Here is a 14,166-nt window from a genome sequence, read left to right as displayed (position 1 = left end):
GATATTTTTGATATTCCGCATGCAGTGTCTCAATTTGGTGTTTGTCCCCAATTTTTTTCTTGGTTGGTGAGCGGACCTTAGACCTTACAACCATAAAGGGCAATGGGTTCTATAACTAAATACTAACTAAGTATTTTTAGCCAGATCCTAATTCGTATGTCGAATTCTATGTTCCTTTTGATGGCATAGAATGCCCTTTTTGCCTTGTCTCTCAGCTCGTTCACATCTTTGTGGAAGTTACCTGTGCTGCTGATGTTTAGGCCAAGGTATGTATACATTTTTTTGGTGTGCTTTAGGGCAGCAGTGTCTAGATGGAATTTGTGGTCCTGGCGACAGGACATTTTTTTTGGAGCACCATTATTTTGGTCTTACTGATATTTCCTGTCAGGGCCCAGGTCTGGCAGAATCTGTGCAGAAGATCTAGGTACTGCTCTATGTCCTCCTTGTTTGGTGACAGAAGCACCAGATCATCAGCAAACGGTAGACGTTTGACTTCAGATTCTAGTAGGGTGAGGCGGGGGGCTGCAGACTGTTCTAGCGCCCACGCCAATTCTGTATCCCTGTCATGTCTCTCTCTCTCTCTCTCTCTCTCTCTCTCTCGCGCGCTATCACTTTCCATTTCTCTCCTCTGCAACTCACTCATTCTACCCTCCTCCTGTCTGTGTATCTCCCTCTCTCATGTTGTCTCTGTTAATCTCCCGCTCACTTTCGCTCTCTCCTCCTGTCTGTGTATCTCCCTCTCTCATGTTGTCTCTGTTAATCTCCCGCTCACTTTCGCTCTCTCCTCCTGTCTGTGTATCTCCCTCTCTCATGTTGTCTCTGTTAATCTCCCGCTCACTTTCGCTCTCTCCTCCTGTCTGTGTATCTCCCTCTCTCATGTTGTCTCTGTTAATCTCCCGCTCACTTTCGCTCTCTCCTCGTGTCTGTGTATCTCCCTCTCTCATGTTGTCTCTGTTAATCTCCCGCTCACTTTCGCTCTCTCCTCGTGTCTGTGTATCTCCCTCTCTCATGTTGTCTCTGTTAATCTCCCGCTCACTTTCGCTCTCTCCTCCTTTCTGTGTATCTCCCTCTCTCATGTTGTCTCTGTTAATCTCCCGCTCACTTTCACTCTCTCCTCCTGTCTGTGTATCTCCCTCTCTCATGTTGTCTCTGTTAATCTCCCGCTCACTTTCGCGCTCTCCTCCTGTCTGTATCTCCCTCTCTCATGTTGTCTCTGTTAATCTCCCGCTCACTTTCGCTCTCTCCTCCTGTCTGTGTATCTCCCTCTCTCATGTTGTCTCTGTTAATCTCCCGCTCACTTTCGCTCTCTCCTCCTGTCTGTGTGATGAAGAGAGGCGACCCGTGAAGCTGCAGACGCAGATCTCTCCAGACAATGGAGACACAGCAGCACAGTTCAGATGAGACGGACAGACAGTCAGACGGACAGGCACCTGAGAGAGCAGCTGGCCTGCTGCCAACTGCAGGAGGCAATTGCAGAGCGAGAAAAGAGGGGGAAGGGGAGGCTAAAACGAAGAGACAAAAGAGGCTGCGAGAGAATCCATACCGTAGAAAGACATGAGCTAATGCGGAGGGGGGCTTAGTAGTTATGACATCCACTCTACCTTTGAGGCTCAATCTAAAGAAAAGCAGATCAGATCTCTCTCCCCTGAGGATATTTCCATGTACAAATGACACGCTCATTTCTCTCAGCCGAATGAAAACCTACACCTGTAAATAGAAATGGTAGTTCCTGGAAACACGCTGTACTGCTTCGTAGTTGTTGCTTTGAGGCCTAATGTTGTTAGCATGAAACCATTAACCTTTTTGAGTTTGTTCTGATAGTCCGATGCCTGTCCTTTCGAATTTCTTGTTTTTGTGTGGCTAGGGATCAGAATTAGGAGTTTTAATCACTTCATAATTCCTAAATAAAATTGATTTCAGTAAAAATACTGTGCCTAATGCTTCATTTAAAAAACATACAGACTGTTCGCTTTCATTTGGCACCTAATTCGACATGCTCCTATAAACTTCACATGTTGGCGCTCATGGATCCTTTTACATGGATAAAGCGAATCTGATCGAAACTAACGCCCTCAGTCCAAATTCTTCATCTCTCATATTTAATATAAGGGAACAATTTGCCACAAGTCTTGCATAGTATTTTGCCTAAATACTGGCTCCATTGATGAGAGATGTCTCGATAGGACTCACCTGGTTAAATAAATTGGATACATAAATGACCGTCGATGTCAGCAATTGTTTTTGACGTTGGTCTCTGTCGCCTTGGAGCTGTGGAGTTAGAATATTTTCTTTTGACATGCTAGTCGCTAAGCGTAGCTTAGTCTCTGTACTTGTACAGTGTTCTCTGTGGTGAATGGTGGCCCGTGGAGAGCACTCGGTCTATCCAGTATCAACAGGGAAGTGGTGAATTAAGCCATTGTGTTCTCATTAGAGACACTTCTGTGTGGACGCTGGCAGCTGTTAATCTTGGCACACGGACACTGGGATTAGCACACACACGGTCCATGGCTCAGATAAACAAGGGCCCAGTGGCTTAGAAATTTGTAACACTCATACTGTCTGGAGTTTAAAAAAAAAAATTTATAAGGCGTTACTTGGTTTTGCTCTCTGTTTTGTGACTTTCTCTAGAACAAGATGGCAGTTATTTTGAATATGACACACACAAAGCCCGTGACACATAAAATGTACAATCTGTAACCTCTCCCCTCATGTTGTTCATCTGCCTCTAACTTCTCTCTCTTCTTTCCTATATATATTTATATATATTTTTCTTCTTCTCTTCTCAGCTGGAATGTCCTGAGTCGGTCCCCCGGGCCCAGAGAAGAACTCCCAGCAGCGGCAGCCAGCGCTGATGGGACCTGCTGCTCCAGTATGAGCCTTCAAGATGCCGGCTGCGGCTATGCTAGCACCAACGCTAACGCCAATGTGGCGGCTAACACGGCTAGCGGCAGCATGCGGCGGCGCCTGGAGGACCAGGAGTTCACCCTGCGCGTCTACCCGGGCGCCCTGGCCGAGGGAACCATCTACTGCCCCGTGGGCGCCCGCAAGAGCACCACGGCTGCCGAGGCCATCGAGCATCTGCTGGAGCGCCTGAGCCTGGACGGCACCAAATGCTACGTGTTAGCCGAGGTGAAGGAGTTCGGCGGGGAGGAGTGGATACTTAACCCCAGCGACTGCCCCGTCCAGCGGATGATGCTGTGGCCCCGCAACGCCCTGGAGAACCGCTGCGGCCTGGGCAGTGGCGAGGACTACCGCTTCCTGCTCCGCGAGAAGAACCTGGACGGCTCCATCTATTATGGGGGGAGTCTCCAGATGTGGCTGCTTGTGACCGAGGAGCGCCGCCGCATGGTGGAACGGGGTTTCCTGCCCCAGCCCGCAGGGGGCGAGCACCCTTCTGACCTGTGCGCTCTCCCCGAGCTGACGGAGCGCGCCCTGCTGGAGAGCCTGCGCGCGCGTTTCCGCCAGGAGAAGATCTACACTTACGTCGGCTCCATCCTCATCGTCATTAACCCTTTCCAGTTCCTACCCATCTACAACCCCAAGTATGTCAAGATGTACGACAACCATGCGCTGGGCAAGCTGGAGCCACACATCTACGCGGTGGCGGACGTGGCGTACCACGCCATGCTGCAGCGGCGGAGGAACCAGTGCATCGTCATATCCGGCGAGAGCGGCTCGGGGAAGACCCAGAGCACCAACTTCCTGATTCATCACCTGACCGCCCTCAGTCAGAAGGGATTTGCCAGCGGGGTGGAGCAGATCATCCTGGGGGCGGGGCCTGTGTTAGAGGTAAGGACTTGATTGGTTTGTTGACAGATTGTGGGGTTTTAAGGTGGAGGGGCTACATATCGTATGAAAGTGAGGATAAACTAGCGGTCGTGACTTTAGCCTAAATTCTCATGTCTTACTGTCTCGTCCTTCTTTATCCCATCCTTGGCCTCATGTCGTGATCTTCCTTGTTACTTGAATTAATGCCAGGTATACACTTCATTATTTCACCACCCCATGTTTTTGCCGTCCCAGATGAATTTTCATGATCGGGGTGAAATCCTATGAACTTTGGATCAGTATGTTGGGATCAGTATGTTGAGACTCATGTTTGAGTGGGTCATGGACACACACCGATAATGGCTGTTCAGTTTTCCAGACCCCTGTCGGATTTTTTAAATAAAAAAAATAAAGTTTTAGAAATGCTGGTTGTGCATCTTGTAGTATGAGCAGTGCTACGACGCGATTGGGCAAGGACTACTGCCAATAGGCAATGAGCACTCAGCAAGACCAAAACAATGATGGCGAAGAGGAAAGCAGCAACAACAACACATGTCGTGTGGGCCGAGGTGATGGAAGACAGATTGGTGATGCTGCGACCTATTTGTTTAATTCTATTTAACCAGGTAGAACAAGTTCTCATTTACAACTGTGACCTGACCTGACGTACCAAATGCAGGGCAGGATCAGCTCGAGAATCATTGTGTAACGTGAGCGCCCACATCCTGGGGTTGAGTGAAAGACAATCTGGAAATGTGAGCACGTCCCAGGTTAAGATTTTAGAAGTCGTAGAGTATATGCTGTCCAGCGTGACTGTAAATGAGACAAATGATTGACAGCTTGCTGTGACAGTAAGACATAGGGAAGTGGTGGTGGGGGGGTGGTGCTCACTGTGCTACATACAGATGATTGACAGCTTGCTGTGACAGTAAGACATAGGGAAGTGGTGGGGGGGGGGGGGGGGGGGTGGTGCTCACTGTGCTACATACAGAAGTACAAACGCGGAACTATGTGTTTTGAATTATAGGTAATGGTTACAGGGAGGAAGTGCGACATGAAAGCCCAGTATAATATGTTATTTCACTAGCAGCCGTGTGTATTTAGCCATGAGACGAAGCATGTCACAGTGGATTATAGACATGTTTTAAATAGAGATCGGAATGCCTCGACATGCGGAACCTATATTTATCTGCTATCGGAACATATGAGCTGATGCTTATATACGTTATTGACCTAGAAACCGTGCTTGGACATTTTTATAGCTCTTCAGAAAACCTTAATGCGGCATGGCCTACTCAAAATGGGATTAGGAGTCGATTTATGCATTTAGATTTTGATGTATAAAAAAAGCCAAGGACTACTAAAGGGCACTGATTTTACTCAAGTCTGATTTGTGACTGCCTTTCAGTGCTCGTTACAAAGTGATTGGCTGCAACAGGAGCCTCTTTGTCGAGTTTGTTGTTTTCCAGCGGCCATTTTGTCTGCCACGAGTCACGACACAAGAACACTGCTGCACATACAGCGGGGTCATGGTAGAATGTGCACACTCACCATGTGCTTCACATGTGGACCCAATGCTGCAAAGCAGGCCTCGGATCTGGTTAGTTAGGGATAAGGGGGCCGGTAGTCCTCAGGAAATCAAAAATACATATTTTTGTAAGACATTATTAGAGTCTTCCGTTGAGAGAGAAATTTACCTTTTTTTTATCATTTAAAAGGGCTTTGAACTTTGAATCTTGTGTTGGATAACAACAGAGTTATGAGCTAAGGCTTGTTCACCAGTTCTGATATCCTCCAGGCAAGTAATACGTCAGCGTGAACCAGTTACTAGGTGTAGATATTTGACATGGATGAATCTGAACACCTGTCCGGCTCTCAATTCCAATGTGGCAGTTCTTCTGTTTTTTTGTTTTCTACAGTATGCTTTTGTTGGCTGTCGGTCTCCTACTTCCTAGTCTATAAGCAGAAGATAACAGACCTTGAATAAATACCTTGAAGTTGATAGTAATGACAGGCAATGTTCAACCAGCTGAACATCCCAGTCTCTCTTTGATATGAGTAGCAGCGGTATCGAGTGGAGAATGTATCGCTCTGGTCGGAAGTTTCCCCAAGGTACAGATCTAGGATCAGCTTCCCCTCCACCAATCCTAATCTTAACCACCAGTGGGGGAAATGCAAAACTGATCCAAGATCAGCGTCTAGGGGCAACTTCCCTCCCTATTCCAGGAGGTATCAATGGCTAACTGTGAATACTTTGAGGCCTGACATTCTTTGTCCCGCTGAGCTGGACCCGTGTCGAGCAGTTTGTGGTAAAAAAAGGTTACCGATTTACAATCTGAGCCGTAGAAGCGGAACTACTAGACTGACTCTTCTGGCCGGCCTTCAGTATAATCATGCCAATTACAGACCCGTTTGCCTCGGTCAGATGCTCAGACGGGTCTAGTTAATCTAGCTGCTGGTGGTGCATTGTTGAAGTGGCTTGTCAAGTGGCCTGGGCTAACATTGAATTGTTTGCCCTGTGAGATTGCTTATCGGCCACTGCCGTTGGTAGGCTGTGGGAGTTTGGGGAGAGCGGTTGCTCTGTTAGCTGGATGCTAGCAACTCGTGTTGCCCGGTGGCGCTTGCTATGGCTCCTCCTGTACTCGTACACATGTACATAAGCATGTATCCAAGTTAAGATAAAGATGACTATCTGTGGGAATAATGGCTACTCTGGTTTCTAGGAAAAACGGAACAGAGATTCAGGCGCGCGCACACACACGTTTGTATCCACGCATACATGCACAGATGAAGGCACACATACACTTCACTGCGTATGTACACACACTGTGCCTTTTGATGTTGCCTTGACCTGACGCTTGCGCTTCTGCTGCGGAGGCAAAAAATCTGCTGCCATTTCACTCCTGAGAGAACAATACGCCTCTGGTCTTCATTCCAGCACATGGACACCCTGGTGAGAGCAGCCTGCCCTCCTCTCGCTCTCTTCCCTCATGTCCTGCAGTGCAGCGTATCCCCCCCACACACACATACACACACACACACACACACGCATCACATTCTGTTACCGTGTAGTGTGGGTTAACTGCATCTCAGGTTGATGCCAAGTTAGTCATCTTTATCTTATCTGTGGGAATGCTGGCTACTCTGGTTTCCAGGAAAAACAGAGCAGAGATTCAGACGCACGCACACATCACACACACTCACACACACACACATGTTTGTAACCATGGCCTGAATCTGTTTTACACCCTTGCTGTGGGTAAACCATAGCGGTAGACTAGAGACACTAACTCACTGTTTGACATTGACTTTGCTTATCGGTGAAGGGCACCATAGCCTGCACTCCAAAAACAACTAAAACCGCAATCTCCAGTCTACTCTTCTCCACCAATGCACCATCGCCATGACCGACAGCATGACATCATGCCAGCAGTAGCATCTAACAGCTCGCTTCACCCCAAATGTCCCAGTAATCATTACTTACCATAAACAAAAAACGTTTAATGTGTCACCGTAGAGGCCAGTAACTGCCGCCGTGTGTAATATGACCTGCGTTCAGAGCCCCAATGACAGAGGCATGACGGCACAGGGTGCATCAATATTGTGCTGACAGGAACACTGTGGGATGATGGGAAAGAAGTGTGGCTAGTGTCATACATACAATGTTTTTCTAATCAGTCAGGTGACTCAAACGAGAAATGTTTGCCACAGGCCCCAAATATCGCCCCTACACCTCTGCCTGTTTAATCGCCATCTCTTGAAGGAGAAAGACCCCTCTGTATGACATTTTGCAAGCATTCAATAGCATTCATTCCATCGATAGTTTCCTGTCCCTGATTACTTCTAGGAGAATAAAAGTTTATCCCGACATTGATTTGAGCCCTCCAAGATGGCACCGTTTGACTGAGAACTGCGCTGCAGATGTGGTATTGTTCCTATCATGTAGCCTGGCTACGATTTTGAAGTTGCCCTCTATGCAGACGGTATGCAGACAGCCGATAGACTATAGTAGGGATCCAGTATCAGTTAGCATTCGCTTAGCTCTCCTGGAAGGACTCCCCAGGGTGACAACCAGGCTAATCTCTACATCAGACAGACCCTACTTCAGGAGGTCGAATCTAGTTGGGATCAGACCACGCTAATTGGTCAGGCTCGCCCTTGAAGGAAAGTGCTCAATTTACCCAACGCGGGGCAATCTCCTCATGCAAATCACCTGACGTTCCCAAGATTTACGCATCTCGCTACCTCATTTTTACACGGACCCTTGACTCGTCAGAACACCGTCGGTATCTATATGCCCCGCATCCTTCCAATGACACCCTAATGTTCCAAAGTTTTTTGGGGGGTTTTAAAGAAGAGGGAAAAAAATTCTAAATGGCTGCCCAACTCTTTCTTCGTACTGTGTTGGCCAACCACAAACCCTTCCCAGTCTGAATAAGCTAACACACTGACCTTAGCTGGGGGCTGTGTGTCTGGGGGCTGATGGACTGAATCTGGGGTTCTTCCGCTGGGGCTCTAGGGGACAGATTGTAGCATGCTTTGATCTCGTGGTGTTCCAGCAGACGTGCCTGCCTACGGATTAGTAATAGGCCTAATAGTAGAGGGTGTGTGTGTGTGGGTCTGTGAGGTGCTGTTCCGACGCTTCTGAGCTTAAGATCAGAGATGGCCTTATCGCTTGAAATCCCATATAGCCAGGCATATGGATGCACTTACAGTAGACACCAGGCTTGTATCCGGCTGTATAGCTACGTTTGCTCTGACTCTGTACATTTATTAGCTAGCTATGTTGCTAGGTATTTATTAGCTAGCCAGCAACATGCAACCCTGCATCCCACATCCCACTTCTGATGGGAGACCAGATGCTGCTGGAAGTATTGGAGGGCCAGTAGAAGGCACTCTTTCCTATGGTCTAAAATAAATATTCCAATGTCCCAGGGCAGTAATTGGGGACATTGCCCTGTGTAGGGTGTAGTCTTTGGGCTGGGACGTTAAACGGGTCTCCTGACTCTCTGTGGACACTAAAGATCCCATGGCACTTATCGTAAGAGTAGGGGTGTTCACCCCTGGTGTCCTGGCTGAATTCCCAATTTGGCCCTCATACCATCATGGCCACCTATTCGTCCTACGCTTCCAAATGGCTTATTCATCCCCCCTCCTCCCTGTAACTATTATCCAGGTCGTTGCTGTAAATGAGGATGTGTCCTTAGTCAACTTACCTGGTCAAATAAGGGTTCAAATAATAATAAAAACTAGCGATTAACGGCTTACACGACTTAGCCATAACTTGCTAAGAAAAGGCAATAAATAAAAAACATAGACGCAACATATTACAGTTCCTACAAGGAATTAAATCAGTTGAAATACGTTCATTACAAGGAATTAAGATATACATCTGTTGCTCACTGATACCTTACAATAAGGTAGGGGCGTGGATCAGAAAACAAGTATTTGGTGTGACCACCATTTGCCTAGTGCAGCGGGACACATCTGCTTTGAGTTGATCGGGTTGTTTGTGGCCTGGGAATGTTGTCCCACTCGTCTTCAATGGCTGTGCGATTGACATTCAATTCTCTGGCAACAGCTCTGGTGGACATTCCTGCAGTCATCACGCCAATTGCACGCTCCCTCAACTTTAGACATCTGTGGCATTGTGTCGTGTGACAAAACTACACATTTTAGAATGGCCTGTTATTGTCCCCAGCACAAGGTGAACCTGTGTAATGATCATGTTGTTTAATCAGCTTCTAGATATGCCACACCTGTCGGGTGGATAGATTATCTTGGCAAAAGAGAAATGCTTACTAACAGGCACGTAAACAAATTTGTGCACAACATTTGAACATTTCTGTGATCTTTTTATTTCAGCTCATGAAACAAATGATCGATGAGGCAGATATGCATACAATCAGGGGTAAATAAAATATATAATAAATAAAAGCAACATATGGAGAGAGTCATGTGAATAGAGGCACTGCAGATAGTGCTGATGACTGGTCCTTCCGAACCACGCATGAACAAGGGAATCTATATTCGGAGAGCCTGTTTCTGTCCTGCCCAGGACTTTGGTGCAGGGCATGTGATGTCCATAGCCTCTTCGTCGCAAAACTCCCCGATCTTCTCAAAAAAAAAACTTGATGGGTCGTCAGCTAGCTAGCTAAAAGTGAGCTTTAACTTGGGGTCTTTTGGGGGTCTTTTGTTTAGACAAAAAAAGTTGATCTAGCTAAACAATGAACCATAATCACAATCCATAAAATGCTAGCAATACAAACCGATTGTCATTGCTAGCTAAAATTATATAACTAGCGATGCGAAATGGCATTCCGAGAGAACATCATACACATAATGTTAGCTAGCGAGCCAGTCATCTCACGTCAGCTAGCTAGCTAACAGTACGCTTTAACTTGCAATGAAAACAACTTTCTGACAAAATGAGAAACGTATAATATCTGAAACTGTAGCTAGACTCTTACCGGTATACATGGATGAATGTTTCACTTCAACCCCTTTCATTAAATAAGACGTCCTGTAAACGTTTCTGTTTTGTTTGTACAGATTGCTTGGCCCGTTGTGTCAAGTCACTCTGGTTCACACTGACCGTGTGCAATGCCATAATAATCATCTTAAACTTGAACCCCCACCCAAACTCTGACCATTTTACCAGCCCTGGCAGAGCTGTTTAGGCTGTTGTCATGTTATCCAGAGCGTTGGTGACTGTAACTGTGCTCCTGGCAGCAATTTAATTCAGCTTTTTTTGCTGACATTTACTGACACCGGCCATATTCAACGGGTGTTCAGCGTTCGTAAATGCATCAGTTATTCTGCACTCTGGCACACTCAGATGTTTACAACTCTCCTGTGAAGTATTGACCCGTAACATACGCCTAGTTTCCTAAAACGGGTCACATATTTCCTTCTATGTTGCCAGCTATTGTGGCAGACCCAAGGACTCTTAATAGGTTATTGGGTTTGTTATGCTAGCCTTTCTAGGATAGCTTTCATAACGTTGGACTAAGTACAGCAGGCGGTCTACCTGAGAGCTAGCGTTAGCATGTTTCTGTCTAATCATGAGCTCCTGTTAGCACATCTCTCTCCATAATCCATATCCCCAGCTCACTGCACACTCTCCAATGGGCTCCCAACATCTGTTCCCTGGATTATACTCATCCCGCGTCTCTCCTATCTCTTGCTCTCTCTTTCTCACTCTCTTTTTCTGGAACATTCCCCTTTTCCCCCTCTCAGGAAATTGTACAGGATGCATGTACCTTAGCAGACAGCTGTACATGGTATACGAAGACAGTTGTTACGTTAGTTAGTCAACAGGAAAGACCATGTTCAATACGTATCATTGTCTCCTTTGGCTGTCCGCTGTCTCGTTGCTCTTCTACATGACAGTTGAAGTCTGATTTCTGGACACTTAGCCATTTGTGTAGCCTCACTCTAAACTAGGGCTGGCACAATTTCCGTGTAACCGTGTAACCAACAGTTATTGATGAAGACCATCAAAAGAAAATAACGGGTGTCTTCGGAAAGTATTCAGACCCCTTGGCTTTTTCCACATTTTGTTACGTTACAGCCTTATTCTAAAATGAATTAAATAAATTCAAATCCTCAGCAATTTACACAATATCCCATAATGACAAAGTGAAAACAACATGTTTTTAGACAATTTTGCAAATGTATTAAAATAAAACCAAGTCAACGCAGGAGGGGCTTCGGGACAGTTCTCAATGTCCTTGAGTGGCCCAACCAGAGCCTGGACTTGAATCCGATCAAACATCACTGGAGAGACCTGAAAATACCTGAGCAGCAACGCTCCCCATCCAACCAGACAGAGCTTGAGAGGATCTGAGAAGAATAGGAGAAACTCCCCAAATACAGTGCCAAGCTTGTAGCGTCATACTCAAGGCTGTAATCACTGCCGAAGGTGCTTCAACAAAGTACTGAGTAAATTATCGGAATACTTATGTAAATGTGATATTTCAGCTTTAGAATTTTTTAAATAAATAAGTAAAAATGTCTAAACCTCTTTTTGCTTCGTCATTATTGTGTGTAGATTAAGGGGGTAAAAAAAAATGTCAACATTTTTTAACAATGCTATAACTTAACAAAATGTGGAAAAAGTCAAGCGGTCTGAATACTTTCTGAAAGGCACTGTATAAGTCTATTAGCAGGGTTTCCCATCCCTCTCCTAGGGCCCCCCCCCCAAATGTTTCACATTTTAGCTTTAACGCTAAACTGGCACACCTGATTTCAAATGACTTAAACTAATCACCAAGCCCTTTGGCTCATAATTACCTCAACTTTACAAAGCACTGGTGGTGATTTTATATAATTATTTATCATTTTATTAACTTGTTTGTTTGGGGGACGAACAACTGACTAAGGACTGTGTGGCGGGGCATTCGTGAGGTTGAGTCTTTTTTGTTTGTCTTGTCAAGTGAGTCTAATCAACAAATCACAGCGTATATTGATGTGTACATATATTGATCCGGCTTTTACTTCATACTTTGCTGCTGTGGGCAGAGCCGGAAGAAGAACTGTGACATCCCACTCCCTCATTTTTTCAGTTTAAATGGAAATCAATGAACAAAGTAGACCCCCAGCTGCTATCGAATTAGTGTCTATTGGAGAGCCACCACCCTTACGTTTACCATTTTCTCCAATGGTAAATGTCCCGAGTCTATGGGTACACTCGCAATGGCTGCCAGTCAACCCATTATGCCGTCGTTGATTTGAATGGGGACGCCCATGCTATTCGTTCTATTTCTATGGTTGCACACGCAGTCAGGAGCGCACATTTCTGTGTTTTTGTTGTTGTTGCTATTTGAACGGTGAACTCTGTCATTTGGCCAATTACGGTCCTCCAAAATGCCATGACCGTCACAGCCCTACTTTAAACTCTACCTTTTCATTTTGACTGGGCTATTATGTCCGGTGCGAAAAACTCTTATGTCGACAACACAGTGCACCAAAAAAAATAAAAGATTGTCCTTGCTATCACTCAAGACATGCTATCTCGACATCACTCGTACTGTATAGTTAGTTGTCTTGATTGTATAATGTACTGTCTGTACAGTATACACGCTCCTCCTTGTCAGTCTCTGCATGTGTTGTGCAACTGGCATGAATTAAACAAACGTGTTATCCCAGTTGATTTCTCCCACGGCCGCTGCTGTGTTGTGTAATTATTCATGTGCGCGAGAACTGCTGCTCGGTGTGGGAGTGTATTGTGGTGTGGGAGTGGGAGTGTATTAACACACTAGATGTGTGTTCTGTTCATTTTCATTTCCATTTTCAGTAAAAGTCAGGCCTTGGCTTTGTTGCTATGCTCAGACTCATTTTATTCAGGGCTATGTTGTGTTCAGTACAGATTAGTTTAACTCAGACCAGTCACCTGTATTTGCACAAGTCACCTATCTTTGCACATAATACCACGTTATACCTAAGCAAGTTAAACATGTCTTCGTGTCATAGACTGCACAACTGCAGCACACCCACACACAAAGCCAGAATGAAATGGCCTAGCGCAGGAAATGTATTGTCCAAATGGGCTTGATTCAATCGGGCCGTGCTAACTTGGTGACCGGCCAATCAGATTTAGATGAGATTGAAGTCATTAGGCGTTTTAATTGGAGGTCAGTTCCATCATGGGTTGAGCCAGTGAATCGGATCTGCACTCTGCAGCAGTGACCTCACCAACTTGATCCAGTTAGCCTAGCTAGCTATCATCTATCAAACTAATACTTTATCTAGTCAAGAAGAGTACACAAAACATTAGCAACACCTTCCTAATATTGAATTGCACCAGCGTTTCCGACGAACAGTTCTTGTGCTGACGTTGTAGTTAGGAACTCGGTTTAGAGTTTCGTAACCCGAGGACAGACAATTAAACATTTTTGATTTTTTTAATCTTGTGTGGCCTACCACTTTGCGGCTGAGCTGTTGTTGCTCCTAGGCGTTGTCACGTCATAAAAACAGCACTTACAGTTGACCGGGGCAGCTCTAGCAGGGCAGAAATGTAACAAACTGACATGTTGGACAGGTGGCATCCTATGACAGTGCCACGTTGAAAGTCACTGAGCTCTTCGGTAAGGCCATTCTACTGCCTATGCATTACTATGGAGATTGAATGGCTGTGTGCTCGATTTGTATACACCTGTCAACATCGCTGAAATAGCCGAATCCACTAATATGATGGGGTGCCGCTCTTCGGACCTCGTTGAAGACCGAATGAGTTCGAAACCCCTGAGCTAGACCTTGCTGGTTGGCCAGCAGAACCAGTTAGACTTGTGGTCTCCAACCTTTTTTTGTATAGCTTTCAAATAGGCACATTCTTCTCTTCTCTACCCTGCAACTCTTCCCCGGGTCCTTTGTGTATAAGATATGTGTTTTCTGGAA

The 14,166-nt window shown here is 45.8% G+C and overlaps 1 protein-coding gene across 9 annotated transcripts in view; it reads left to right on the top strand.

Annotated features, from left to right (window-relative positions):
- Positions 1-14,166, top strand: part of myo9ab (myosin IXAb) — a 232,133-nt gene that overhangs the window by 60,337 nt on the left and 157,630 nt on the right. For all 9 annotated transcript variants that reach the window (XM_031801497.1, XM_031801503.1, XM_031801502.1 and 6 more), the window contains exon 2: positions 2,787-3,789. In XM_031801497.1, coding sequence (XP_031657357.1) covers positions 2,787-3,789 — 1,003 coding nt within the window. The remainder of the gene's footprint in view (positions 1-2,786; positions 3,790-14,166) is intronic.

This window comes from Oncorhynchus kisutch, linkage group LG22 (assembly GCF_002021735.2).
Source record: "Oncorhynchus kisutch isolate 150728-3 linkage group LG22, Okis_V2, whole genome shotgun sequence".
Lineage (NCBI taxonomy): Eukaryota > Metazoa > Chordata > Actinopteri > Salmoniformes > Salmonidae > Oncorhynchus > Oncorhynchus kisutch.
This window is presented reverse-complemented; position numbering and strand designations above follow the sequence as displayed.